This window comes from Pseudonaja textilis, chromosome 5 (assembly GCF_049901715.1).
Source record: "Pseudonaja textilis isolate UNSWEBS1 chromosome 5, rPseTex1.2, whole genome shotgun sequence".
Lineage (NCBI taxonomy): Eukaryota > Metazoa > Chordata > Lepidosauria > Squamata > Elapidae > Pseudonaja > Pseudonaja textilis.
In genome coordinates, this window is record NC_141994.1 from 76,242,890 (window position 1) to 76,270,702 (window position 27,813).

Here is a 27,813-nt window from a genome sequence, read left to right on the forward strand (position 1 = left end):
TGTACCCACATTTATTGCGTCGAGGCCAGGTCATTACATATGAGGACATATTAGATGAGAAGGGTGATTTAAAAACAAGACAGAGTTGAAAGATTTGGGATTTGAGATAGAATAGTGGGCCTATTTACAATTAAAGATATGAGTAAAGTATTAGTAGACGGAAAACAGAATTAGATAAACTATTACTAGGAACGGATGAGAAATTGATTAAAAAAACTTACAAAGTATTACTAGAATGCAAACTGGAAGAGGAAAAGGTGAAAGAAATGATGTTGGCCTGGATGAAAGATTTTGGATATGGCATAAATTTGGATGATTGGCAAATTTTATGGGACAGGAATAGAAAAATAACCTTTGGCGGCATCATAAAAGAAAACTTACACAAAATGTTTTATCGATGGCACATTTCACCATCAAAATTGGCAAGAATGTATCCGAAATTATCCCCTAAACGTTGGAAATGCAACAAAAATATTGGAACATACTACCACGTATGGTGGAAATATGAAAAAGCTCAAACATATTGGCTAAAAATTAGAAATTGGTTAGAAGAGATGTGTAAAATTAAAATAGAATTTAGACCTGAAATTTTTCTATTGGGAATCAGTGTGGGAAAATATAGAATAGGATACTTTATTGGCCAAGTGTGATTGGACACACAAGGAATTTGTCTTGGTGTAAATACTCTCAGTATATATAAAGAAAAAATACATTGGCTAAGAATCAAGGTTAACGCTTAATGATATCATAGGGTACAATCAGCAATCAAATCATACTAGGAAACAGTCAATATAAATGGTAAGGATACAAGTGACAAAGTTACAGTCCTACGATCACAAGTGGGAGGGGATGGGTGATAAGGAGTGATGAGAAGATTAACAGTAATAGTAATGCAGATTTTGTAATAGTTGAACAGCGTTGAGGGAAATATTTGTTTAGCAGAGTGATGGCTTTTGGGGAAAAACTGCTCTTGTGTCTAGTTGTTCTGGTGTGCAGGGCTCTGTAGTGTTGTTTTGAGGGCAGGAGTTGAAACCGTTTATGTCCGGGATGTGAGGGATCTGTAAATATTTTCACAGCCCTCTTTTTGACTCGATGCAGTACAGAGGTCCTTGATGGAAGGCAGGTCGGTAGCCATTGTTTTTTCTGCAGTCCTAATTGCCCTCTGAAATCTGTGTCTGTCCTGTTGGGTTACAGAACCAAACCAGACAGTGATAGAGGTGCAGGTGACAGACTCAATAATTCCTCTGTAGAACTGGATCAGCAGCTCCTTGGGCAGTTTGAGCTTTCTGAGTTGGCGCAGAAAGAACATTCTTTGTGGGGCTTTTTTGATGACGTTTTTGATGTTAGGTGTCCATTTTAGGTCATGTGATATAATAGAACCTAGAAATTTGAAGGTCTCTACTGTTGATACTGTGTTGTCTAGAATTGTAAGAGGCGATAGGATGGGACGGCTTCTTCTAAAGTCTTCCACCATTTCTACGGTTTTGAGTGTGTTCAGTTCCAGATTGTTCCAGTTACACCAGGAGGCAAGTTGTATAACCTCCTGTCTGTATGCAGATTTGTCGTCTCGAATGAGACCGATCACTGATTTGTCATCACAAACTTCAGTATTTTAACAGATGGATCGTTTGAGATGCAGTCATTGGTATCTAGGGAGAAGTGGAGAAAGCACACAGCCTTGGGGGAGGGGGGGGCGCTGTGCTGATTGTACAGGTATCGGATGATAAAAAAGAGATAATATACTTAATAGTCCATGTCACCACTGCTGCGAGATTAGCGCTTGGCCAAAGATGGAAAGGTAATGATATGCCAGATGAGATGGAAATAATTTGAAAAATTTGGACGTGCACTGAAATGGATAGAATAACCCAAGAATTAAAAGATAAGACTGAATCTGATTACTACAAAATTTGGGAGAAGTTTTATCACTGGTTTAAAAAAGAAAGGAGTAAATGTATTAACGATGATTAATATTTATGTATATATGTAAATTTGTATTTTTTGTTATATGTATTATACAAGGATGTAAGACAAATAGGTTTGTCGGGATGTATGCACCACGTTCATTGTTTTTAAAAGTTTTTCTTTTTGTTGTTCATTCATAAAATGTATATATTTTTTAAGGAACATGTCAAACTCACCCTGGGTGGTGGGGGGAAGCGACTCGCAGACCCTCTGGTTGGCCAGCCTTGAGGCTAACCTGGTTCTTGCCCATCCAGGCCCTCCCAGCCTCGGAAGAGCATCTCCTGCGTGTTGTTGACCTCCTTCCACGGCAGCCAGTCGGTCGGAGGAGGCCCTGAGCCCTCTTCCCTCTTAACAAGACTGACCGGAAGTGGCCCCAGACGAAGCAGGAGACCCCCTCCCCCTTCCTGATGCCCAGGGCTGGTCCGCAAGGATGCCCTAGTCAACAGTACTGAATGCCCCAAGAAATCCAGGAGGGCCAGAAGCCAGGGGCCCTCTTCATCTGAGCCTCAGTTCTACAGTCGGGCCTGCTTCCAGCACGGAAAAGGCTCTGGGGTCGGTCAGATTCACTCGGGGCCCTCCCCCGCCTTCCCTTGGAGAAAGGGGGATCCAGGGATGGCTCCTCTGGGGGAGGGGCCTGCCTCTGCCCCGAACTTGGCCTGTCCAAGCGGTGGGAGTCAGGGTCTTACGCCAGGGTCCGAAGGGAAGGGGGTTCAGTTCCAGCAGGACTGAAGGGCTGTGGTGGTTTGGATCCGCCAGGGCCAGAATCCCCCCCTCACGCCCCCCCCCCACCTGCCCCGGAGTTCCTGTTCAGGAAGGGTTTTCCTGGACTTCCTGCAGCTTCCGTTGGAAGAGCAAAGGGTGCGTGTAGCCGGAAGGACTTGGTACACTTGGTCCTCTTTTGCACCCCTTGCAGCCTTTTGTGGGTTGGGCTGGGGTGTCTGGACTGCCACTCCCACCCTACTGGCCTTGTTGTGGGTGGACTGTCGCAAGGGACTGTCTTGGGGGGGGGGAGGGGCTTTGGGCCTGCTCCCAGCTTGGCTATTTTTGAGAAGTCTTTGAAAATCCAGCCCCGCCCCCCGGACTGGGGGTGGGGGTTGTTGGCTAGCTTTCTATGTGGCGGCTTTCTTCTGAGAGGCCCATTCTATTTATTTTCCTTCCTGAAGCTTTCCCCGGCCTGTGTGCTGTGTGCTGCCCAGGCTCTCCTCCTGGAGCCAGGTGGATCCCACAATCCAGTCGGGCAGGGTGAAGTGGCGTGGCCCCTCCAGCCGAGACCCTGGGTGGGGCCCTTTTGCCCTCCTTTCCGTGGTCTTCCGTGGCCTGAAGGAGCCCATGCTTCATTTGGGCCTTGGGTTATCCGGCCTTCTAGCCGCCCGGTGGGAAAGGAGGAGGCGGCCTTCGCCTTCGGACCCAGGAGCGGCCAGGGCTCTTGGGGAAGGGAGCCAGGTTCCCCTGCAGCTCCTGGGCCGTGTTCTAAAGCTGAGAAAAGCGGGCTGGAGAGAGGAGGATGGAGAGGGGTTCGCTTCCGCCGGCCTTTGGGAAGGAGTTTGTGAAGGCAGGCGCACTGAAGCTTTTGAACCCTCAGGAGCCTTTTCCCGGAAAGTCCACAGGACGAGGGGCCGCTTATTTGAGAAGCCTTTAGCCGGCTCTGGCTAGCGTGCAGAGGGGGAGAGGGGCAGAGAGGGCGAGAGCCTCTTCCTTAGCCTTGAACGCGTCTCAGGATGGAAGCCGTGGGAATTGTTTCGGGCCTCCTCCAAGAGGAACGTCTCTATTGCCCTGGTCAGTTTGGTTGTCATTTGTGTTTTCTTCTAGTTGTACAACATCCTTTTTGTGTCATGGTTATCATATTGCTAAAACTTTAGTAGATTTGGAAGTGAGCACTGTTCCAGAATACCTTTCAGTGCTTTTTTATTCTAAATCTCTCAAAAATGTGTTGAATGGTAGGAAAAGTCCACCTGAGATTATTCTGCGTCCAAATCACAAGCTTTTGAGAAAAGACAACTGAGGGAAGCCTCTCGACTGGCTGTTCAGCCCCCTTGGATCTGCCGAGCAGGACTGGCAGGTGCTCCGGCCTTGGTTTCCCACATGGGCTTCAGGTGACAGACCTGGATCCGAGTGTCAAGAGAGCTCCGGCCTCTGTGGGGGGGGGCTCCCTCCACGCCCCCCCCCCACCCCCCGCGATAGGCAGGCTCAGCCTTTTGTGTGCCCAGCACCCCCCCACACACACACACCAGGCCTTGGGCACTGAGGGCAGCTGGGCCCGTTGCCCCTGCTGCCTGTACAGGAGACCCTAGTGAATCTGGGCTGCCCAATTTCACAGCTCCCCTTCCTGGCCGGGGGACCTTCTCAGCAGCACTGATTCACTAGGGTCTCCTGTACAGGCAGTCCTCGACTTGCAGCAGTTCACTTAGTGACCATTCAAAGTGACAAGGGCACTGAAAAAAGGACCGTTTTTCATTCCCAAGTATGACCTTTGCAGCTTCCCCATGCTCCCGGGGTTCATACTTACGACCATGGCCGTGTTTCAGGGTCACCTTTTGAACACTTCTGACGTAGAAGTTGATGGGAGGCCACATTCATTTAACAAGCAGATTACTAACCTATCAACTGGACTGATTCACTTAACAACCGGGGCAAGAACTGTTGTTAAATGGGGCAAAACTCACTTGGCTAGTGTCTCACTTAAGAACAGGAATTTGGGGCTCAATTGTCATAAGTCGAGGAGCCCGAGCTGGGATGCTCTGGGTTCCCTGCCCAATTAGCCAAAGGACAAGCGCCCGGTCGGTTCCACCCAATTTGCCCTGTGAGAAGCGGGGGGGGGGGGGGCGCCTTGGGGTCGGCGGAGCAGGGGTGAAGCCGTGTCCTCTTCCCCGCCAGGTAGGGGCGAGTGTGGCCTCATCCCCACCATGTTTTGGAAGTTCGATCTGAATGCAACGTCCCACATTGACAGACTGCTGGAGAAAGAGGACGTGACTCTGCGCGAGTTAATGGACGAAGATGACGTCCTGCAGGAGTGCAAAGCCCAGAACCGGAGGCTGGTGGACTTCCTCTGCCGGCAGCCGTGCATGGAGGAGCTGGTGCAGCTGATCAGCCGCGAGCCTCCCCTGGACGTGGACGAGAAGGTCCGCTTCAAGTAGGTACCCTGAGGTCGAAGACCGGGGAGGGGGGGTGTCCCTCCCGCAGGGGTCCCGCTGTCGGGCCACCCCTCCTCCCCCCTCCCCTCATTGCTGCGGAAGACGCCTCGTGGGTCCCCAGGGGAAGTGAGGGTGTCCCGTGGAAACCTTGGACTTTTCAACCAGAAATAGGATTGTTTCAAAACATGGGCAGCTTTCTAATGGCCGAGCCTGACCTTTGACCTTGGGGGTGGCCAGAGCTACCTCTGGGTGATGCGGGGGGGGGGGAGACCCTTCCGCCATCCTGGCTTCTGCTCTCGGGCCTGGCTTGGGCTGGCTGGCAGTCGTTGGAAATTTTCCCCAGGTCCAGCAAATCTCCCGGGGGCAGGGGGGAAGCCTGATTAATGTCACCCGTCCCAGGAACATCTGCCTGTCGGTCCCGCGTTGAAGAGGTCGGGGGCTTCGGTGGGGAGGGCTTCCTTCCCCCCCCCACCCCCCTGGGAATATAAAGAGGGAAGCAGCAGGGGGGTCTTCCTTTGCAGAGAGCCCAGCTGGGGAGGGGAGAAGGGGGGCTCCGAAGAAGGAAGTGGTGCAAAGACACAGCGAACAGGGATTCGGGCTATTGCCTGACACAGGTGGTCCTCAGGTGGCGACTGGTTCTTAGCAGCCGTTCAAAGTTACAGTGGGCCCGGTTCTGAAGCCCCCGCGGTCCCATGGCCGCCTTTTCAGCCCTCGGCAACCAGCCGCTGCCTTGGGGGCCATTTGCAGTTCCACCAGGGCCTATGACCTTGTGCCGCTTTATGACTTGGGTTCACTTAACGACTCCGGCAAAGAAGGTTCTTAAGTGTGTCCATTCAACCCATGCTCTCCAAGGAGTATGACGTACAGCCAAAAGAGGCAGGCTCCGTGGTGGTCGTAAGTCCAGGACTACCGCTGCTTTGCTTTCATGATGTGCTGGTCCTTCCATTCCTTTTTCTGGGGTCCTCGGTGCTCTCCGGGGTGGCTGGTTTCTTGCAGGCGTTTCGTTATCAGACTGGGGAACAGCGTCAGTCTAGCAAGAAAACCACCAAGCTCAGAGAGCACCAGATGACCCCACATTCCCTCCCCCGAAACCACCTTCCCTTCCGGCACTGAAGATGCACAAAAAGCCAACCAAACTCAGAGGGCATATCCAGCGCTCTCCTGGTGGCGTATTGGTCCTTTTCATTTCCCGGTGTATTGGAGGACTCACCGGCTGCCTCCCATTGTTCTTCCTCTTTGGTATCGTTTGTGTGAGCATCTCCTGACTGTTTTTTAGAATTTCTCAATCTCCCAGAATGGACGGCTTTTCCCTCCACAGAATCTTTCCCCCTTTGCTTATTGAGGTCCGCTCTCTTGAACCCTGAGCTGGCTCCGAGGAAGCCCCGGCCTGATTGCAGGCGAATGAATCCTCGGCCCTGCAATGCGAGGACCCCCTTTTTCTACGTTCACCGTCTAATATTATCAAAGGCTCGGGTGGGATTCAACTGGCATTACTACCAGTTCGGTCATTTTGTTCAGTAGTTTTGCTGCGCACGCGTGTAATACACCATAAGCTGTGCTGCCCGAACAGCTGATAAGCGCTGCGTGCGGGTGCGCAGCGTTTGAAAAAGCACTTTTTAACTTCTTTTTCAACCTCGGTTGTGCCGCGCAAAGCAGCTGAGTTTGAAAAAGCAGGAAATAAAGGTCAGGTAAGAGCCCAGGCAGGCAGGTGGTCCACATAGCAGCAGACACAGAACCGGTTCTGTGTCTGCTGCTCTTCAGAGCTTCCGGTTCTATAGAGCCGGGCAGAACCGGTGGCCTCCCGCCCCTACGAAGGCTCTTCCGGAAACCCCAAAGGCCTTTGGTCAAAATGGAGCCGTAATGTTCCTGGAGAGACCCCCTGCCAGATGTTGGGCAGAGGCCATCGGAGAGTCGGGAAGCCAGGGGGAGGGCAGCCCCCCCCGCCCCCTTTTCCTTTTGCCTTGGCTTCCTGGCCGCAGCTCTCGCTCCAGAGCCAACCAAAGCGGCAGTGGGAGTGTACTGGATTTGGAAGGATTACGAGACACCTGCTCGCCCGCCTGCCTCTCCCCACGCCTGGCGTTGGTCTCTACGGATGCCCCCATCGCCAGGCCTCCCTGCCGACTCCTTTGCCTTGCCCAGGCCTGTTCTTGCCGTGGGTGGCGGGCCTTGGCAGCCCCTGCTTGCCCGCTCTTTGGGAGACCAGCAGGGGCCCCCGCTTGTCCTCAGCCTGGGCTTGTCTTCTGCTCCCGCAGGTACCCGAACACGGCCTGCGAGCTGCTGACCTCGGATGTGCCCCAGATCAGCGACCGGCTGGGGGGAGACGAGGCCCTGTGGGACGTCCTCTACGGCTTCTTGGACCAGGAGCCTCCCTTGAACCCCTTGCTGGCCAGTTTCTTCAGCAAGACCATCGGCAGCCTCATCGCTAGGAAAGCTGAGCAGGTGAGCGGTTCTCTCCTTTCCAGCCGGCTCCCCTGCTGCCTTTACAGGCCCCCAGCTTGAGGAGAGAGATCCTTTTCCTCGGGGGCAGGAGGGGGAATGGACCACGAGGTTCCTTTCTCATCCTCGCCCAGTAAAAAGGCTGCTCTGCCCCGGCCATTCTTCGGCGTTGCCCTTTATTGCATTTATTGTGCCCCTCCACACTTCGCTCTGTGGCCAAAGCATCGGCCTAGGCCTCGTTGCCCTCTGCGGGCCGGGCCGGGCCGAGAGATGGCTCCGGGCACCCAAGGCTGGGGCTTTACACCTGGGGCAGAGATTCACAGAGGAGCCTGCCTCCTCCTGCTGTACGGGTGGTTTTCCTAAAAGGCCCTCTCACTCGGCCGTCCGATATATATATATAGCCGGTTTGGAAAAGAACCCGTCCGCCCAGCCAAACTGGGCCAGACCCAGAGGAGTTCTGAAGGGGGGCGGGAGGGGAACGGCTGCAGCTCAGCCTTCCCCAGCCACTCCCTGGGAGCTCAGGAGGCAGCCTGAGTCCTTCGGCCTGGGAGCTCAGCTCCCCGCCCCCCCAGGGCAGTCAAAGCAGCCCCAGAGGGGGGGGGGCGTGGGGGTGGGCTCGGGGGTGGGGGGGAGAATGCTTCCTCAACTGAGGGGGTTATTCCCTTGGCTTCTTCAGGCAGCTTTGGTTTGCCCCCCCCTTCAAGAAGCCATTGCTGGACCGCCCCCCCAGGCTGGACTGTTTCCGCCCCATCCCTGTCCTCCCCTTTCAGGGGAAGGTGGTTGAGAAAGTGATGGCGCTGAAACCTCCGGAGGCCTCGAGGAGACGGTCTGGACCGTTTGGATGATCTCTGGCAAGGGCGGGGTGGAGATTGTGCTCCCACCCTGGTGCAACTTGACCTTTGGGTAGGACCCGGTGGGTGGCACGGTGTGGGCCGGGGGTGATTCCAGGGTTGGTGGGGGTTCCAGCCATCGGCCCCTGCAACTTGGGGAGGGGTGGGGGTGCGTGTCCTCTGCAAACGTTAGCTAGCAGGCGCCCTTGCTGGAAAGGCCGAGCCCTCATCCGGCCTGGCGGCTGGGGTGGTTTCGTTCGCCAGGTGGTTTCGTTCCTGAGGAAGAAAGCCGAGTTTGTGGACCTGGTGCTGAAGCACCTTGAGACGTCCGCCATGATGGACCTCCTCTTGCGACTGGTCAGCTGTGTGGAGCCGGTCCCCCTTCGCCAGGAGGTGCTGCAGGTCAGGGCTCACATTAGGGGGGCCTGTGTTGGGCGAGCGCCCCCTTTCAAAGGGCCAGGCCTGGCTGGGGGACTCCAGGAGGGCGCAGGGCCCCCTTCCCTTGGATGGAGCAGAGGTGGCCGGAGGGGAAGACCCCCCCACTGGGGCTTTCTCTGCGTGGGATCATCCCCCTTGGCTGCCCGCCCTCATCCCTGATTGCTGGGAATGGCGGCGGGGGGGAGGGGGGGGTTGGCTTTCCTGCAGGGCTCCGGGTGAGTTGCTCAGAAGTGCCTGTTCTGGGCGGCCAGAGATGGCCGGGGCCAGGGTCAGGGGCCGGGGGTGGGGTCCTTTGGCTGCCGTGATTTCTTTGGAGCTTCTGGGACTAAAGCCTGTGAGATTGGAATAAGGGGAGGGGGCTGTAGCAGTGGTGGTGGGGGAAACACCCGAGGTTCAGGTGGGGCACTGGCTTATCTGCTGTTCCTCTCCCCCCCCCCTCCATGTTGTGCTGCAGTGGCTGAATGAGGCAAAGCTGGTCCAGAGGCTGGTGGAGCTGATCCGCCCTCACCAGGAGGAAGACGTGAGTGTCCCTCAAGCAGCGGTCAAGGAAGGAGAGGGGCCCAGAGGAGAGGGGGGAGGCCAGCCGGCTCTTCCTGGGGGAGCTCCCCCATGGGCCTCCCCCCTCCCCCTCTGACCCCAAGGGCTCCTTCGCAGGGAGGGGCCTTTCGGAGGGGGGAGTCCTTCTCGGCCGAGCCTCCAGGCCGCCTCCGGTGGGGGTGGAAAACCTGTCCTGGCCGGTCTGTCCTGCCTTCTTCCCTCCCTCCTCGCCTTGAGGGGCAGCCGTCACCCTCAGGGTTCGGCCCATCCTCTTCCTTGGGGAAACGCTTCTCGGCTGCCGCTGCTGGTTTCCCGTGTCGCCCCGAAGCCTTCCTGGTCCTACGGTGGTTTGCTGAACAAGCCCACGTCTGCTTGATCCACGCCACCACGGACGGCTGTTGCTGGGCTTAAATACATACCTCTGCTGAATAACAAGGAGGTGCCAATTCATGAGCACAGAATTCATGCCAAATTGACCCGTTTAAAGGGCAGGGGTGAGGAAATGGCGGAATAGCAACTGGTGGAGACTTCATGATAGAGAGCACGGATGCACCGGAGGCTGCAACTCCTTGTTCAGTCCATCAGGGTTACGTAGGGCCCGTTCAGAAATCCCAAGGAGCACCTTGGATTTAGGCTGAGCCTGGAGGTTTGGGTGCAGCTGTGGAGGGGGCCTGCTGCTCTCTCACCTCAACCCCCCCCCATTTCCCCGGGGTTTGGGGGGGGAATTGCTCGGGCCTTTGAAGGGCCCCCTTGCCAGGAATGACTTGTTGCCCGGTTTGCAGAGACAATCCAACGCTTCTCAAACCTTGTGTGATATCATCAGGCTGAGCAGGGATCAGAGTAACCAGCTGCTCCCGGAGGTGGCCGACCTGGACCCTCTCCTGGCCTCCCTGGAATCGTAAGTAACCAAGGAGGCGGCAGCGGGGGCGGGGCCAGGGGGAGGAGGCCCCGGGAGGCGTTTCACTTGTACCGGAAGTTGCAGCCTGTACAGCCCCCCTGCGGTCATGTCACAGATTGGGTGCCCCCGTGAGCCAACCCCCCCCCCCTCCCCGCGAGGGACGGGGACGCTGCAGCTCCCCCACCTGCCCGTCCGCACCCAGGGCCTCCGCTTCATCCCCCGCGGCCACTGCCATGGAGGAAAGGCGCCACAAGCCCCGTACGGCAGCCAGCCACGCCAGCCCCAGCTGCCCGCACTGCCCGCACGGCGCAGCCTCTGCTGTGCCCCACTGCCCTTTGCCGTTCTCCAGGCCGCGCTGCCCACCCCTTCACCGAGCCCCAGGTCCCCTTTCTTTGAGCCTCCTGCTCCTTCAGGAACCTCCCAGCCTTCTCTGGGTCTCTGGAGGACTAGCGGGCTACTTGCAGAACGGCAGCCCCTTGCGAGTACGGGAAGAAGTGGGGGCACCGGGGCGCCCCTGAGACTGCTGGTGGCCCCAGGTCTCTACTTAAGCCCCAGGACGGATGCCAACGAGTGCCCCTGGGCAGGGCAGCCCCAGGGCAGAGATCGGGGACAGACGGGGCAGTGGTGGGGGCTGAGGATTCCTGGGGTGTCTGCAGTTTCCTGCAGCCCCTTGCAGCACGCTCCGTGCTCCTTACCTGGGACCCCCTTCGCTTAACGACAGCAGTTCTCAGCCAGCGATGGCAGCCAGAGTGCCAGGACTGCAGCCGCTAAGAGATGTGGTGATGTGACGCTTTATGGTCACTTCCCTTCGTAGTGGGGATTATGGCCTCAACTGAGCTGCTCAGTGACAGACGTACCTGCCCCGGTTCCTTCCAGTGGTGGCGTTGCAGCACCCCACAGCCGTGCAGTTGCCCTTGGCAGCCCCCCCCCCTGTTGGATTCCGAGAAGTGCGGTCAACGGGAAAGCTGGCTGGAGGGGGCGATTGGGTGGCCGTGGGGTGCCACGATGTCTTGGGGCTTCCGGTTGGGGAGTGCCACCGTGTCCGCCCTGAGTTGGCGTGGTCACGCGGCATCACCTGGGTCCTTTTGCTACAGAATGGCCGGCCCCAATTTCTCCCGGGGTGCTGACTTGCGTTTGGTGTCTCAGACAGGAGTGCGTGGAGCAGCTCTTGAAGAACGTGTTTGACGAGGGTTTGACGGAGGCCTGCATTGTGAACGGGACGCAAGTTTTGCTGACGCTGCTTGAGCCGAGGAGAGCTGGGTAAGCGGGAGGGTTCTTTCTGCAGGGCTCCCCCGCGCTCCTTCAGGTCCGACTGGCTTTGCGGCTGACCCCTTCCTCCATTGGGCATGCCGCCCTAGGAGGCCCCCGGGGGATTCCTTGCTTGCGTTAACGTGTGAGCACAGCGGCCAAGTTATGCTGAACTCAGATTGGGGGGGGGCTGGGGGTGGTCCAGGCTATGTATGGGCCAAACCGGAAACAAGGAGGGATTTCCTGACAGAACGGCTAATCCATGGAACGGCTTGCCTTGTGGCTGCTCCATCGTGGGAGGTTTTCACGAAGAGGCTGGACAGCTGTTTGTCCAGGGTGGCGTGAGAACTCCCGCCTTGGGCAGCGGGACAGGCTAAAAGATCTCCGAGGTCCCTTCCTGCTGTGGTTCTAGGCACAACCATCCCCAATGACTAGGCAAGGAGCTCAACCCAGGGAGGGTCCGATGTTTGGATATTTCTTGAATCGTGTCCCCCTCGAGCAGTGCTGGCTTGGTTTTCCGGCAGAGCGGGGGTGGGGGCTCTGCTGCATGGCCCCCGGGCATTTGGCCTGAGCCCCCTCTGGCGCTTTCCTCTGGCCGGCAGGTCCTTCTGGGTCCGGGTATCGCTTGCTGCCTTTCCTTGGTCTGGAAGCGGAGCCAGTTCGGCCGGCCTGGGAGAGTTCAGGTGCTGGCCCAGCCGTGGGGAGAGCTGAGCCCTTGCCCAGCCTGAGGCCCCTTTGGGGCTGGCCCCTCCTCTCGGCCCCGGGAAGAGGGCAAGGCACCTCGGAAACAGGCCAGAGGAGACCCCCAGCGCTGAGCCCCTCCATGTGGCTGCGTCCTCATTGCTCTGCCCTGGGCTCCCCCCCATCCCCCCCCGGGTGAGAACTCGAACTACATGACCTTGGCGGTGGCTGTGAGGCGGAAGCAGGCCTGTTCTGAGGCACCGGCCATGGCTCCAATGTGGTCAGAACATGATTGGTTTGTCTGACGTCGGCTTATTTTTCGACCCACAGCTTGGAGGGCCTTTCTGACTCCTTCTGCCAGGGGTTTGAAAAGTTTCACCCTGTCAGTAGCGGCATCTTGCAGGGCATTGAGCCGCGCCTGAAGGACTTCCACCAGCTGCTGCTTCGCCCGCCCAAGGTACGAGGGGCGAATTCCTGCGCGCTGGCCTGGATATACGGGGACAGGAAGGCCTGGCCTTCCACGGCAGCCATTGACGACACCCTCAGGAAGGGGGCGGGGGGGGGCAGGCGCTAGGACCCAGAAGGAAAGTGTTGAGCGGGAGGACGGAGAGAAAGAGAGGGAGAGACAGAATGAAGAGGCGTCATAAGTCCCAGCCGAGAGAGAAATACTGGAAAATAAAGGAATCAGGGTTTATCAGATAGAGGCAACTGTCAGAAGAGAAACATAAATGACCACTCGAAATGGGGGCGGGGGGGGCGAGGTGGGCTAGAACTTATTCTATAAAACCTTTGAAATGGGAGAAAACGCGTATTCGGTGCTATGACGGCAACTTGAAGAATTAAATATTGTTAGACGTGAAAGAAAAGAATTTAAAGTTCAATCAGGGTTAAAATATGGAACATTATTATAAAATTCTGGAAACCCCTTTATGGACCTTGGCCGACATGTGGAGAGAAACAGCAATGAAGGGATTTGGGGAGGGGGGGGCTGGGGGGAGGGGCGGCCAGGGGGAGAGGCGCCTACATGGGATCTGATGGGGGGGAGGGGGGGGGCTGCTGGCTTGCCTGGCCTTGTGGCCAGGAGCCATTTTGAACCAACGCTTCCTTTTTCTATCGTGTTGCTTTTTTCCCCCCTATTGTTTTCTTTTCTTCCTGACTTCGGTATTAGCCGTTGGGGTTATACAGTTCCTTGATAATAGTAATTTTTAAAAAGTCATTTTTTTAAAAGAAAGGGGAAGTTGACTGGCTCTGGGTGAGGTTGTGCCAGGGCTGAGGCCGACCGGAGAGGCCGGGGGAGGAGGGTCAGGAGGGCCTTTCCGGGGGGGGCGCGTGGGGGGCGTTGCCGGTGTGCCTGACAGAGCCTCCCCCAGTGGAGGGACGGAGGCTGCTCTCCGGGTGACGGCGGTGGCTGGCTCGGCTCAAGGGGTGGCCCCCTTCAGAACGAGGCCTGGGGCAGCCCCCTTGGCAGGGGAAAGGGGGCGCCCACCCCCTCCCTGCTCGGGCTCGGTGGGGAGCCGGCTGGAAACGCTGGTCTTCCTCCCTTGGTGGTGGCAGGTGGCTCCCATCCTGACGACCATCGGGATCCTGGAGGAGCCCCTGGGCAATGCTCGTCTGCATGGCGCCCGCTTGGTCGCCGCCCTTCTTCACACCAACACGCCCAGCATTAATCGGGAGCTGTGCCGGCTTAACACCATGGACCTGCTGCTGGTGAGTGGGGGTGGGGTGGGGGTGGGGGGCTAGGCTTGCCCCCGGGGCACCTGGAAAGTGGGTTTTCCAGGGATAAGACGTCGGTAGGCCTTGGTTTCCATACCGGAGAAAGGCATGTCTGTGCGTGCGTGCGTGCGTGTGTGTTACTGGCTTGATGGCAGATGACCAACCAAACGTTGGTCTGTCCTGTAAGTGCCAGTCTTTGGGGAGGCTGAAGCGTGCAAAGATTGCCCTGGGAGTTTTGATGGCGGAGGACTGACAGGATGCCTTGTTTCAGGACCTGTTTTTCAAATACACTTGGAACAACTTCTTGCACTTCCAAGTGGAGCTGTGTGTCACAGCCATCCTGATGCACTCAGTGCCTGGAAGCAAGCTGCTCGCGGAAAACAGTGAGGGGACGGATGGAAACGTCTCCTGGGAAAATGCTGAAGCGCCAGAGAACCTCACACTGACTCACGTAAGCGTCCTCGGGCATCGACGGATCCTCCTGAAAGGAAGTGGCGGCTGCCGCCACGGAAGCCAACCGTGCCCCAAGGAGGGGGCTGTTTGGACCCTCAGCCATTGGCAAAGAGCCACCGGTGCTTCTTGGCAGCGTCTTCCTCCCCGCCCTCCTTTCCTGTGGGAGCCGGAGTGGGGGCCCTGGTTCCCCGCCAGGGGGATTAGATGGCCCCCCTCCTCCTCCTCAGGCGGCCCTTAGGGTTCGTGTGGCAGCCCCACCTTTGTGGGTGACGATGAAGGCAGGCAAGGCCAAGGGTAAGGGCAGTGCTGAAGCTTCCCTCTGCCTTGGCATGAGAAGAGTCCCAGTCTAAATGGTGCGTTTTCAGGGATTAAAAAATGTTCTTGTCAGAAATGTCAAAATCAAACCCGACAATTCTGTGGCAAGACTGTTATTAAGCGTTGTAAGACGACAGCCCCCTCATAGCCCGAAGAAGTCTTGGTTTGTCCCTGCCCTGTGGGCCGTGTGGATGGTCCCTGGTGGGGCAGCCCAGGAGCTCTTCTTTGCTTGGAAGCGGCCTTCCTCCTTTCCTCCCGCTTGGAAGGTGCCGGCAGACTCTGACAGGGACCAGAGCTGCCTCCGGACCTCCGTTTGTGGCTCTGCCTCGGGGGGCCTCCAGGGAGCTGCTTTGGCCCTGCTGCTCCATTCACCACAGCTGCTCTCCGGCCTGACCCAGGGCTTCCCCCTCCAGGCCTGACGTCCTCAGCTACCCACCCTGGCGGTGGAATCCCGGGACTTGAAATCGGCCCTCCTGGGAGGTTGGGGAAGAGAGGCTGACCTGGGCGGCCCTGTTTGCTCCGCTCTCTGCTGGGAGGGGGAGCTGGGAAAGGGGCCCCGGGCCTGGGGGCAGGGGCAAGGGGAGCCCCAGAGCAGCGCTGGCTTGCCCAGGTTTGGGACGGGCAGCCGCCCTTGGGGGCCACCTCTTGGGAGCTGCGCCTGGAAGGTTAAACCCTGCAGCCCAGCGGTGGCAAGACGGACCTCGGTCCCCGTGGGATGCTTAAGCCAATGCCCCGTTCGTGCTCGGCCACCCCCAAATGTGCATTGCCTCCTTTGGGCTTAGGGTGGTTGGGGGTGTGTGTAATTGGGAGCTGCACTTTCTAACACAGGGCAGCAGCCCTTGAGATGACGGGGTTGTGTCACTGTGTCCCAGTAGGAATGATCCCCTGTGGAAGTGTCACTGGGAGCAGCTTCGGCCTCCCTGTGGGGTTTGGCTGCTTGTACCCGTGTCAGAAAGACGGGTTTCCACTCCTGGTCCTGAGACGCTTCCGCTCTCTTCCTCTTCCAGCTCTTCCAAAAGTGCTGCCTGGTGCAGAGGATCCTGGACGCCTGGGAGGCCAACGACAAAATCCAGTAAGTCTCCGAGGGACCCCGGGACTCCTCCCTGCGCCCTCCCCAGGCCTTTTCATCGGCGCAGGTCTGGCTCGGCTCCCTTCCGGGTGGGACGGGGGGGACGACGACACGGGCAGCCTTTAGGCCAAAGCACAGCCGGATTGGCCGGCTCACCGGAATCGCTCGGCCTCCCCCTGGCGTTCCTCACACACCGTCTTTTTCTGGCTCAGCTGTGCAGTTGGTTCCCAGGCGGCTCTTTGGGGGAGCGATAAGGGGGTGAGGCGTGGCAACATGGGCCACCTGACCCTTGGACAGAGCTGGCTTCCTCCTGAGTCGAGGATCGCTGGGCCCTTTGGGGCTCTCCGGGGAGGCCATTTCCGGCCCAAGGCAGAGGGCAGCTGAGCCGCGGCTCCCCCGTGGCCGGACCTGCCCTGAGCCGCCTCCTCCGCCTCCTCCCCCCCCCCCAGCAGAGACCAGAGGGGAGATGGAGGCTGCTTGGGCTTCGGTGTCTCAGTGGCTGTTGCTCCCCGCTTTGGCTTTTTCAGGGCCGAAGGAGGGATGAGGCGTGGCAACATGGGCCACCTGACCCGGATCGCCAACACCGTTGTGCAAGCGGTGGAGAAAGCGCCCCCTGGGCACAGCCAGGCCAGGGAGTTCATCATCAGAGGTGGGAGGTGCTCCTCTTCCTAGGGCAGCCGGTGCCCAAAACCTGCCCGGCCCAAGCGGGGTGGGTCGGGTGGGGGCGCAGGGCCCCCGCATACCTGATCAGAGGGAGGGAGGGAGGGAGGGGGTCTCCCCTCGAGGAAAGGAGAAAGGGTCCGATGCTCAGAAGCGTTTTGTTTGGGGTCCGGACTCGGCTGGCCGGCTGCACCTGGTGGACTCCCAGGCTGGGGCCGACAGGACAGCTTTCCGTCCCCTGAGCCCCGGCACTAGGAAGCTGGATTGTAATTCTGGGGGTTTTTTTTAATTGTTTTAGAATTATTTATCTTACGTGGTTTTGTGAGTTGCCCAGAGTTGCTCCAGAGCAAGATGGGTGGCAAATCAGCTTCACAAATACATACAAGTCGGTGGGTGGGTGGGTGGATGCCAGGCAGGACCCCCTTCAGGCGGCTTGGTCCCGTGCCTGGCCCTGGCACCTGGAGTGGGCGGGAGGGCTGAAGCCCGGCCGATCCCGGCTCAGTCCGAGAGAGGCCGGAGGCGAAACCCCAGAGCGCTCAAGCTCAGCGGCCCAGGCGGCTGCAGAGCGTTGGCCTCTCTGCGCACAGGAGGGCCAGCCGGCTTCTCTCTGCTCTCCCGCTCTGGCCCACCCGAGGCTCCGGCGTGTGGCCCTCTCAGCCCTGCGACGTCTCCGTCCTTGCAGGCCTTCCTGAAGACTGCCGAGGCCGCTGGGAGAGCTTCGTGGAGGAGACTCTGGTGGAAGCCAACCGAAGAAACACAGTGGATTTGGTGAGGCCTTCTAGCCTTCTGCCATTTTGAACCGGGGAGGGGCGGGTGCGTATCTGTAGGTGTTGGAGCTGAGGAACTGTAATGGAAGCTGCCCCAAGAGGCGGCCCCTGGGGGTGGCCAGCTTTTCCCTCCGGGCCGCCGGGCTCCATCTAGGGTCTCTCCTCTGCGCAGGTGACGGCCCACCACCTGCACTCCTCCAGCGAAGACGAGGAGGCCAAGGCCGCCTTCCCCAGTGAAGTCTCCCTCCAGCAGGTAGCTCCCTCGGCGGGGGGGGGCGGGGCTCCCCTGGCCAGTTCCTGCTGCTCCGCTGGCTCGCTCCTGAGGCCATTCCCGGGCGCCCCCGGTTCCACCTTCGCTCGTGGCTTTGGGAAGAGCTGGCAGGCTCAGGGTCATCTTGGAAGGTTTAGGGAGTCAGTTCTGGTGTGGAAGGTGAAAGGGGGGGGCGGGGGGGGCCTCATTCGGGGCCCCTTGTGGTCCACCAGAGCCTCAGGTATGAGCCCCGCGGAGGCTGCCCCTGCATCGTAACTGCAAGGGTGGCCAAAGAGCCGCCTCATTTCCGCGGCCTGTTCAAGGTCCCTTGCGGCCTTTCGGAGACGAGCAAAAAGAAGGGAGAAAAAAACTGGGCTGAGCTGGGAGGTTCTCCCGCTTGCTGGGGACGGGTTGGCTGTGGGGCTGAGCCTTTGGGGAGGGCTCTGCTCGGGTTTGGGGGTTGATGGGCCCTCTTTGAGGAAGGGCACGTCTGCCTCAAAAAAGGGGGGAGGGGCAGAGTAGTTGATTGGCGTCTCTAGCCTTCCCTTTATGGGGGGTGGGCCCCTTCGGTCCCTCTGGAGGTGGCAGGGACCCCCGGAAACGGCGGCTGCTTCAGCTGGGGCACCCCACGGCTCCAACTTTCTGGTTTATTTGTTTGCTTGCTTGTTTCCTTCCTTCCGCGTTACTTGTGTCCTGCCTCTATTGTTCAGCCGACACAGAACCTCTGTGAGATGCAGCCCTTCAGGCCCCCCCACCCCCCCCAACCTTTAGCTGTGCTTGGGGTGCCTGGTTGTGTGTCGTATATTGGGGGGGGGGGTTGGATTAGGTCTGGACGGAAGGGCCCCCTGGGTGTGTTCTGGCCAGACTCATCGCCTGTCCCTGTGGCTTCACCGGGGTGGGGGTCTGCTCCACCCCGCAAGCCAGTCACCACCACTCCTCCTCCTCCTCCTCCTGCCTCAGGCCTTCTCCGAATACCAGGTGCAGCAGATGACGGCCCTTTTCATGGATCAGTTCGGCTTCAATGACGAAGAGTTTGCCAATCAGGATGACAACATCAAGTGAGTCTCTTCTCCCCCCCCCCCCCGCTTGGACCCAGATCCTCCTGCAAGCTCCCTTGAGGATCCCATCAGGGAGGCCCCTTCCCTGACTGCTCTTTCATCCGGGGAGGCCTCGGACCCCCCTCGTGCGTGGCCTTCCCTGGCGGAGAGGGCTGGGCACCCCCAGGGCAGGCGTTCCTTCACGCCCGGTGAGTTCTGTTGAAGGCAGCCGCCAGGGGACGGCCTGGGCGTGAGGGCACCGGGAGAGCTCCCCTCCTTTGGAGGCCTGGCCTAGGGGCTGGACGGGTGCGGTTCTCTTGCGCTTCAGAGGACGGGGGAGGCGGCCGTGGCCTCTTCCACCTTCTCCCGGGGGCTTCCTTCCCCATCGCAGGTTTCTCGCGGGGAGGGGGGGCTCCGAACGCGGCCCCCATGGCCTTTCTCCCCCATCTATTCCAGTGCCCCTTTTGACCGGATCGCAGAGATCAACTTCAACATTGCTGTAGATGATGACAGTGTAAGTAGTCCAGCCGGCCGGCCACTCAGGGGTTGCCAGGGCTGCCCGACAGGCACGAAACCTGCACTGGTCCGTCCTAAGACCCCTCCGCCTCCAGGGAGGGTGCTGGGGAGCAGCGGAAAAGCCTGAGGCCTGCTTGCCTGGCGGTGCTCCCTGTTGGAGCTGGATGAGCTTCCCTTCCTCCGTGGCTGCAGAAGCGAGGAAGCCCCCCCCGCACCCCCCATCCCCTCCACTCCGCCCTGTAGAGGGGTGGCGGGAGCAGTGGCCCCCTGTGGTTCATCCTGCCCAGAACGCCTGGCTCCTGGTCTGAGCCCCCTTGCTCAGCATTCTTCGGGAATGAGCGAGGCAGCGCCAACCACCGGAGCCCACTCTGGGCCGGGCACAGCAAAAGACGCCAGGGTTCAACTGGGAAGGCTGCCCTCCTTCCGTGGAGAGCCTGGAAGGAGAGAGCCAGCCTGGGCTCTGGGAAGTCACACCGGGTGGCCGCTGGGCTGCTCTTTGCAGGGCTGGCCTCTCCCAATGGTTCTCAGCCTTCGGCCAGCGGCCGCTCCGAGGGAGGATAGCCCTGGTCCAGCCCCTCCCAGCCCTACCCTCACGCTCCCGTGATGGCGCCCCTTCAAACTTACGACCAAGTCCCCCGTGATGGTCGCCACTTGCAAGCTTCCTCGCTGCTTCCAGCTCCCCACCTGCCTGGGACATGCAGCTGCCCCCGGCTAACGTCGGCTGGGAGGAGCCCCCGCTCTGGGATTGAGTTGCCAATGGCAACCGGCAGTGTTTTACAGTCACGCTGCTTAGGGATCGACATTTATTTATCCCTCTTCAGCATCATCCTTCTAACGTAAGTGGCTCTGGATGGGTTACAATAAAAGAAATATAATGTAAAAGCCTCCATGAGAACAAGTTAAAAACACAATTTAAAAGAGTTGTGATGTTAAACCTTGAAAGAATTCAAAAGCTTAGAAGACAGAACACCCTCCTGGCTCCAGCCACCGCCCAGGTTGCAGCCCTGAAGGTGAAGCCTTTGTAGAGCCCCCTTTATCCCCGGGCACAGCAAGGGCAGAGTGAGGACCGGTGCCTTGGCTGCTGCTCATCATCCTGCTGCGAGTGGGCCGTCGTAGCGGCTCTAACTGGCGATGGGTTGGGCTCGTCCCTCGTCTTCCTCCCGGGAGGCTCCCGGCCATTTCAGCCCCTCTAGGGGGGAGCAGTGGGGCAGGGGAGGCGGATCCTCTGCAGGGCCTCCAGCACCTGCCTGCCCAGGAAAGATCGCCTGGTCTGAGCCGGCGTTCGCCTCTCCTCTAGGCCAGCGCTTCCCTCTTTGAAAGCTGCTGCAGTGAACGCATCCAGCAATTCGATGACAGCGAGGAGGAGGAGGAGGAGGAGGAGGATATCTGGGAGGAGAACGACGTAAACTATGCAGCCCAAGCCAAATCACGGTCGCGGTAAGACAAAAACTGGAGATTGGCCCCTAGCAGCTGGAAGAAGAGAGTGGCCTTGGGGTCTGGGGGAGGCCGGCCTGCCTGGCCCAGGCAGCGGCTGCCCATCTGGGCACTCAGACGGTCAAAAACATCACAACCATGTAAGAAGATGGCGTTTCGCCAAGAGGCAGCCCTCGCAAGGCTAGGGACCAATCCAAGGTGAAAAGACTGGTGGGGAAGCCGCCCCCCTCCCCCCCAAACGAGGGTCGGGCAGAGCCCAGCCTTCTGCGGGAGGGATGTCCCAGGGCAGAGCAGAGAGGCGCTCGCTCGTCCTGGATCCAGTGGGTCAAGAATCCTTTAGCTGCAGTGCCCCTCCCCCGCCTGATCGAGTGGGACAAGCGGGGGGGGGGGGGGGCGGTTTAAAATGTAAAGCAAATAAATACTCTGAGATGGTTTGGTCGCATAAAGGGAATGAATAAGAACTGCCGTTTTTAAAAGAAAAACAAGCAGGTTGAGAGGAAAGAGAAGACCGAGAAGGTCCCGACTGGGGGATCCGTTGGATGAGATCCTAAAAAAGAAGGTGTGGGAGATTGAACGCTGTCCTAAACCGCTTGGAGTCCCCTCCGGGCAGGCAGAGAAGGCAGGCAGGCTCCCTTGCCCCACCAGAAATGGGTCCACGCCCGTTCCCGCCCTTTGGGGCAAACCGCGGGGGATTTTAAAGGGCTGGAATGCTCTCTGCAGAAGGAAGCTTCCCGGGGTGCCTCAGCTGCTCACCTACCAGCCATGGGGCTCTGCAGGTGCTGCCATCATCCTCCCCTCTCCCCCCCCCTCTCTTTCCCTCCTCTGAAGTAGGAGGAGGGAGATCGTGCGTGTCCCCCCCACACACACACACACACGCAGTTGCTCTGGCAAATCTGTGGGTGGAAAACTTGGATGTAAACAGAGAGCTGGGAGCTCCGAGCCATGTTTGTTGGTCAATAGAATAGAATAGAACTGAATGGGAACAGAATAGAAGAGTTGGAAGGGACCTTGGAGGTCTTCTAGTCCGGGCAGGAGACCCTCTCCCATTTCAGACAAACGGCTGTCCACTCTCTTCTTCGAAACCTCCAGTGATGGAGTAGCCACAATTTCTGGGGGCCAGCAGTTCCCCTGGTCAATGGTTCTGACTGTCAGGAAATTCCTCCTTCGTTCCAGGTTGCCTCTGCTTCTTGCCCTGGTGCCCTCAGGGGCTTTGGAGAGCAGCTTGGCCCCCTCCTCTTCTTTGGGGCAGCCCCTGAGATATTGGAAGACTGTTACCGTGTCACCCCTGGTCCTTTTTTTTAATCAAACTAGCCAAACCCAATTCTAGCAAGTGTTCTTTATGTTTTAGCCTCCAGTCCCCTAATCATCTTTGTTGCTCTTCTTTGCACTCTTTCTAGAGTCTCAACATCTTTTTTTTACAAAACTGGATGCAGTATTCCAAGTGTGGTCTTACCAAAGCTTTATGAAGTGATATTAGCAGCTCACGTCATCTTGATTCCATCCTTCTATTAATGCAACCTAGAATCGCATTGTCTCTTTTGGTAGCTGTAACACACTGCCGGCTCATATTTAAGTGATTATCCACTAGGACTCCCAAGATCCCTCTCCCAGTTACTACTCTTGAGCAATGTACCACACGTGGTGTACCTGTGCATGTGGTTCTTCTTGCTAAATGTAGAGTCTTTCCTTTTCCCCCACTGAACTTGGTTTGTTTAGATATAGTGCCCAAGGTTCCAGCCTGTCAAGATCCGCCTGCGTTTGGAGCCTCCCCGTAGGTGCAGCTCCACTGAGGGCGACCCACTTGCGCAGTTCCTCATTGTCCTCTTGTTTCTGGGTCACTTTAGCTTTGGAGGACTTCGCTCTGTGGAAGGCTCAGGCAAAGGTAGCCTAGAAAATGGGGAACATGAGGGCGGCATGGACTCTGGGGAAGAAGAGGCTGAGAAGGGGACAGCTGTCCATTCCCAGGACCCCTGGAAGGCAGACAACCAGGCGGCGGTGGATCCCTCCTCGGAAGGTAATGAGGTTTGGGAGAATATAGCCAGATCTCCGGGGCGTTGGCTACCCATTCGAAAGGGCTGCACCCCACACCTCCTTATTTCTCAGGGCTGCCAGGTTGAAGGCTGGAGGGTGGGACCCCAGAACTATCCACTCCCCCACCTGTCTTAGTTCGATGCCTCTGAATTGGCCACGCGTGGCCGCCTGCTTTCTGTTCCCGGATGGGAGGACACTGGTGCAGGGACTAAGCCCCGTGTGGGGTTTGAGTGCACGGGGCCACCCCAGGCCCTCGACGGAGACGCCTGCCCCTTGCAGCGCAAGACGGGAGCCGGGGCCTCCGGAGGGCATGTCTGCGCTCGCCTTGGCCATTCACGGAAGCTGCTTCCGCCCCAGTCAGAGGGCCCGGACAGCTGACCCCTAGCAGTCGGTGCCCCTGGAGTGTTGTGGCAGTCCAGCTTCCTTCACAGGCTGTACAGAAAACTGGAAATCTGTTTCTGCCAGCTGGAAGCCCGGATTTGGGGTTGATTGTGAGGCACTTTCTAAGAAAGAGTGAAGGTAGCAAGAGCTGTCAGAACAAGGACGTACTTTCAAGATCCCCAAGGAGCTCTCTCTAAAAGGCAACTGGACTTTCTCGGGGTTTTTTCCGTGAAAATGTTTCGCTTCTCACCCAAGAAGAACTGAAGAAGCTTCTTGCATGAGAAGCGAAACGTCTCCCAGGAAAGGAACCAAGAACGTCCAGTTGCTCAGCCGTGCCCTTTGAGGTGACCACCCTCCCAGCGGTGCGCAAGTATGAAGGCATTCGTTCTTGGAAGAAACCTGAAGTGCAAGACCCCTCCGCTGGCTCCTCAAGCCACCTGGCTTCTCCTCCCCCCTCCCCGACTCCCCCCGCTTTGCCCGTCCCTGCTTCACGGTCACCCAGAGGGGTCTGCTGCCTTCCTCTCAGCGGAGCAGCAAAGCCCTTGGCCAGAGCTGCGGGAGCCAGGCAGAGGTCACCTCCTGGCCAGGGAGCGTGCCAAGGATCGGGCTCCGGCGGGCCCAGCAAGCGCAGGCTGCGCAGAACAGGGAAGGGGGAAGAGCGAGGCAAGGCGTCCGGAAAGGACACTCGCTGTCTGGCTTCCCACGTTCCAGATTGGGGGGGAGGGGGAGAGGCCTGGGTTTGAGCGTTGGAAGGGGTCTTTGAAGCCGGCCAGAGGGAAATGCCCTGGAGGGCAGGTGTTGGGGACTTAGTGGGGGGGAGTGGGGTGCCCAGGAGGCCGCGTGGGAGCCCCGTGAACCCCCCGTCGTCTTCCTTGCCGCATCGAGGGCTGCTGGGTCTGTGGGATGGGCAGAGCCCCAGCTTCTCCTCCGGAGGTGGAGGCTCCTTTGCCCTGCAGATGAGCAGGTGGGGGCCCTTTCTGGCAACTGAGCCCCCTGGGCTGCCCGCTGCGGCCCCTGCATAGCAGCCCCGTGGCCCTTTTGCCTTGCAGGGCCTGGGTGGAGGACGGCCGCTGAGCCCGTGAAGTCCAAGCCTCCAGCCTCTTGGGTGGCCACAGACATCGGGTCCAGCGTGTGGGATTCCGTAATGCCTGGCACGAAGGCTCCCGAAGAGCAAGGCTGGGCCCAGTTCCCGGACTTCCAACCCTTCTGCTGGTAAGGGGCAGGGGAGGCCACACCTGCTTGGCAGGCCCCAAAGGCCCAGTGCCTGCCGGGCAGAGGGGTTTGCTCCCTGAAAGGGTTTCGGGGGTGCTCCGAAAGTGAGCAGAGAGGAGAGTGAGGACAGGGGCGTCGTATTCTGAAACGTTGGGCGACTCTGGGTGTTAGCTGAGAAATGGCACCTGCAGGGCCCATCCTGGCAGGGACCTGATTCGGGGGAGGAGGAGAGGAGAGTTCTGGAAGCATCTAGAAGGCGGTTCCTGACCTGCTCTGGATCATCTCGGGGCAAACCTTCGGGTCGCTCTTCCTGGGAAAGCATCTGAAGGATTACAAAGCAGCCCAGGCCTTTGGGGAAGCCGCTGGTTCAATGGAAGAGTGTGCCAAGGTGTCCGCCCCCCCCCGCCCCCCACCCCAATTAAGAAATGCCTCCTTTCCATCCCTTTCCAGCCCTTTCGTGCCTTCCCCTGTCCCGGCCGGCCCGTGGCTTTCTCTCCCCTTCACACCCGCACCCCCACCTCCCCCTTGCTCCCCGTGGGCGCTCCTTTTCTCTCTGGAGGGGGCAGTCGAGGGCAACTGGGGCGGGGAGAGGGGGGGGCTGAAGATGCGGGACCCGTTGCTCTCGCGGGGGGCTTCCCGTTAGAGGCCTCCAGCTGAGGGCCAAGGCCGCCACCTCCGGTCTTCCCGTTGAATGACTGCCCCGATTTTGTCTCTCACTTGGGACAAAGGACTGGGGGAGGGGGAGGGGTTTACTTTCCCGGAGCTGCCGCAGGGCTGTGGCCCAGGGGGCCGTGCGCAGGGCCAGAAACACTCCGCCCGAGCGAGCGAGAGACTTGGCCTTTCCCTTCCAGCTCCGAAGCAGCTCCCAAGTGTAGCTCCCCGGTGGAGAACGACTCGGAGGGAAGTCCCAGGCAGAGCCAGGACGAGAACGGTAAGAGGAGGGAAGGGAGCTTCTGCAGGCCTTTCGGGGTGCCCGGGTGGGGAGGAGTCAGGCTCCCCTTGTGCCTGTGCCAGGCGAGATGCTCCGGGACGCTCTCTTTCCGACGGGAAAGGCCAGGCCTCCCAGGGAGTTCTGCTGGAAAGACCCCTCCCTCCCCCTCCCTTCCCCTCCCTCCCCACCACCAGCTTGGCCTGCCGGCCCTTCTCCCCCGGCCCTGTTGCCTGTTGCAGGAGGCAAGGGACCTACCTGAGCTGTAATGGGCCTTGGCCTTCACCAGCTCAGGAATTTGAGATATATTTTGGAACACTGATGTAGATTTAGTCAAGCTGAGGCAGAAATTTAGACCTCTGCCAGTATCCCCCTGGAAAGGCTTTTGAGGGGAAAGAAAATGGCTTGGAAAGAAGGCAGAGGCCTTGGAGGGGACGCTTAGCCCCAGTTCTCTGTCGTTGGGCACCGGGCTTGCCTCCGTCCCACCGAGGCGGCTCCCTTACGGCTGCCCTGTCTCAGGTGCTCAAGTGCTCCAGGTTCTTCGGAGGTTTTTAATTTTGTCAGCTAGCAAAGGGGTCTCCCTCGTTTTAAGGCAGTGCACAAAAGAGCCGAGCCTGGGCACGTGCAGCCTGGTGCGGGAGGAAGCCTTGCGTGATGGGGCATTGCCCGCTTCTCCTTGTACAGTCAGCGCTGCCGCCTCCCCTTGCTCCTGGAATGTCTGCGTGGCACGGAAGGCACCCTTGGTGGCCTCAGACAGCAGCTCCTCTGGTGGCTCAGACAGCGAGGAAGAGGACGAGGCGGCCAGCGTGGTCACAGAAACCCTCAGCCCAGGTTCAGGCCAGGAAACCGCCCCGCTGACTGTGGACGCTAAGAAAGAAAAGGCCCTCTTCATCAGGTGCGGACGTGGTCAGCAGGGGACCGGGGGCGAGGGCCGAAAGATGCCCTCCAGGCACCCAGGCAGTGGCACAGAGAAGGCGGGGAAAGCGGGGTATGGGGAGCCTCCTGAGGAGAAAGCCCCCCCAAAGCTGGAGAATGGAAGGGGGGCATCGGTGGGACTCCCCCGGCGCCAGGAGCTCCCTCCCTTGCAGGCAGAGCCTCGTTAGGGGCCAGTTGAAGGAACGATGTCGCCCTTAAAAGTCTTGTGACCCTTGAAGGACTTGGAAACTTACCGTATTTTTCAGACTATAAGACGCATCGGACCATAAGACACACCTAGGTTTAGAGAAGGAAAACAAGGGGAAAAATAGCATTCTGCCGGTCAAAAACAGGCCCATATTCACTCTATAAGATGCACAGACATTTCCACCCACTTTTTTTTTTGGGGGGGGGGGTGTCTTATAGTCTGAAAAATACGGTAATTTCTTCCCTTTGCACTTCATAAAGAAAATGCCTACACAAAGGCAACAAGTCAAATAAGCAAGAAGAGCCCCTTAATCTCCAACTTTGCCCCCAATGTCCAGGTAACTTTCGGCTAGAGAAAAACTCTCCCAGGAACAGCTTTTAACTGTAGAAAGTTCAGTTCAAAACAAGGCACATACAGACTGTAACTAAAAATCCAAACAAACAAAGCTGCAGTAATTAACTTGACAGGGCAGGAGAAAGACTTTCGGACTTGAAAGCATGGGAACACTCAGACAGTTGGGAAGACACCAGGAACACAGATAAACCATGACGAGACCAGATGAATTCACAATTTGCTCCCAACAACTTGCTGCGTGTAGCTTCCCTTTTTAAACACTGTGTTCCCAGCTGCAGCTAATGAAGGGAATCAGGGCCCTTTCCTCCCCCGTAAGCCACGCAATTCATGTTGCTCCCTTCTCCGTTCCTGCCTGCGTGCCCTAGGATGAAGAGAGGGTGGGCCTGTTTCTTCCTCTGAACTCCCTCTCCCTTGCTCTACCTCTCCCCTGCTCTGCCCAGCCGACTGTGCCCTTCCCCAGTTTCTTCCACAGCCAACGGAGCCATTCTCCCACTCCCTGTCAGCTACTTGGCCTCCCCCTCCGAATTAGATGCCAACAGGGGCATGACACAACTTGAACAACAGCAGCAGCAGCAGCTGCTGCTGCTAATCCTCGGATCAGGTCCAGAGTGGAGGTGGAACCGTCCCACAAGAGTCTAGCCACCTTTTCATCCTTCCTCGGCACCTGAAGCGTTGCCATGGCAGCCCCAAACTCTTCCTGGAAGGGGTGGGTTTCCAAGATGTGGATGTGAGGGGCATCCCTGAAGAACAGTTTTATTAAGAGGGCTCTAAAGGGAAGAAGCAACCAGGCCACGGATTTTAGGGTGGGGGTGGGGAGAGGCAAGTAAACGGCTTTGCTTCTCACGGGCCCTAAAAGACGAATGGGCTTCCGTGTAGAACTCATTGACGTTCTGAGTTTCCTTGGCAAAAAGAGACCCGGCCCTGCTTCGGTGCCCTTGATCGAGAGCAGTTGGAGGCAGCCTCCAGGCCAGCCATTAAGTGGGCGGGTAACATCACCCAGCAAGGGTGGAGCTGGAGCTCTCCAAATTGCCTTCCTGGAAGGAAAGTGACCAAGGGGAGAAACAACCGCGAGCGAAGGAGGAATTCCCCGACAGTGCGAACAACCAGCCAGTGGGACAGATTTTGAAGTTGTGGGTGCTCCAGCACTGCAAGTTTTTAAGAAGCGATTGGACAACCATTGGTGTGAAATGGCATGGGGTCTCCTGCCTCTGAGCAGGCGGCTGGACTAGGAGACCACCGAGGTCCCCCGCGACCCTGTTAGATTCTGTTCTGTTCCTTAGCTGGAGGTGAAAGCCAGAGAAGTTTTGCCTCTCTCTCTTCTGCAGGTGGTTCCCAGGAGGACACTTGGCCCTCCCTGGCCCGTTTCACCCCCTGAATTTCATTAGGGTTGTGGCTGGGAACAGGCC

At 58.3% G+C, this 27,813-nt stretch overlaps 1 protein-coding gene across 7 annotated transcripts in view; it reads left to right on the plus strand.

Annotated features, from left to right (window-relative positions):
• Window positions 1-27,813, plus strand: part of PPP6R2 (protein phosphatase 6 regulatory subunit 2) — a 42,520-nt gene that overhangs the window by 8,200 nt on the left and 6,507 nt on the right. For 2 of the 7 annotated variants that reach the window (XM_087935461.1, XM_026721910.2), the window contains exons 3-22: window positions 4,840-5,095; window positions 7,349-7,535; window positions 8,627-8,764; window positions 9,255-9,320; window positions 10,120-10,235; window positions 11,382-11,495; window positions 12,495-12,621; window positions 13,719-13,871; window positions 14,149-14,328; window positions 15,653-15,717; window positions 16,242-16,363; window positions 17,057-17,142; window positions 17,314-17,394; window positions 18,352-18,449; window positions 18,885-18,942; window positions 20,242-20,381; window positions 22,223-22,392; window positions 23,840-24,002; window positions 24,854-24,933; window positions 25,615-25,825. In XM_087935461.1, coding sequence (XP_087791587.1) covers window positions 4,869-5,095; window positions 7,349-7,535; window positions 8,627-8,764; window positions 9,255-9,320; window positions 10,120-10,235; window positions 11,382-11,495; window positions 12,495-12,621; window positions 13,719-13,871; window positions 14,149-14,328; window positions 15,653-15,717; window positions 16,242-16,363; window positions 17,057-17,142; window positions 17,314-17,394; window positions 18,352-18,449; window positions 18,885-18,942; window positions 20,242-20,381; window positions 22,223-22,392; window positions 23,840-24,002; window positions 24,854-24,933; window positions 25,615-25,825 — 2,582 coding nt within the window. In that variant the 5' untranslated portion in view covers window positions 4,840-4,868. The remainder of the gene's footprint in view (window positions 1-4,839; window positions 5,096-7,348; window positions 7,536-8,626; window positions 8,765-9,254; window positions 9,321-10,119; window positions 10,236-11,381; window positions 11,496-12,494; window positions 12,622-13,718; window positions 13,872-14,148; window positions 14,329-15,652; window positions 15,718-16,241; window positions 16,364-17,056; window positions 17,143-17,313; window positions 17,395-18,351; window positions 18,450-18,884; window positions 18,943-20,241; window positions 20,382-22,222; window positions 22,393-23,839; window positions 24,003-24,853; window positions 24,934-25,614; window positions 25,826-27,813) is intronic. The other 5 variants (XM_087935457.1, XM_087935458.1, XM_087935459.1 and 2 more) reach the window with 4 other exon arrangements.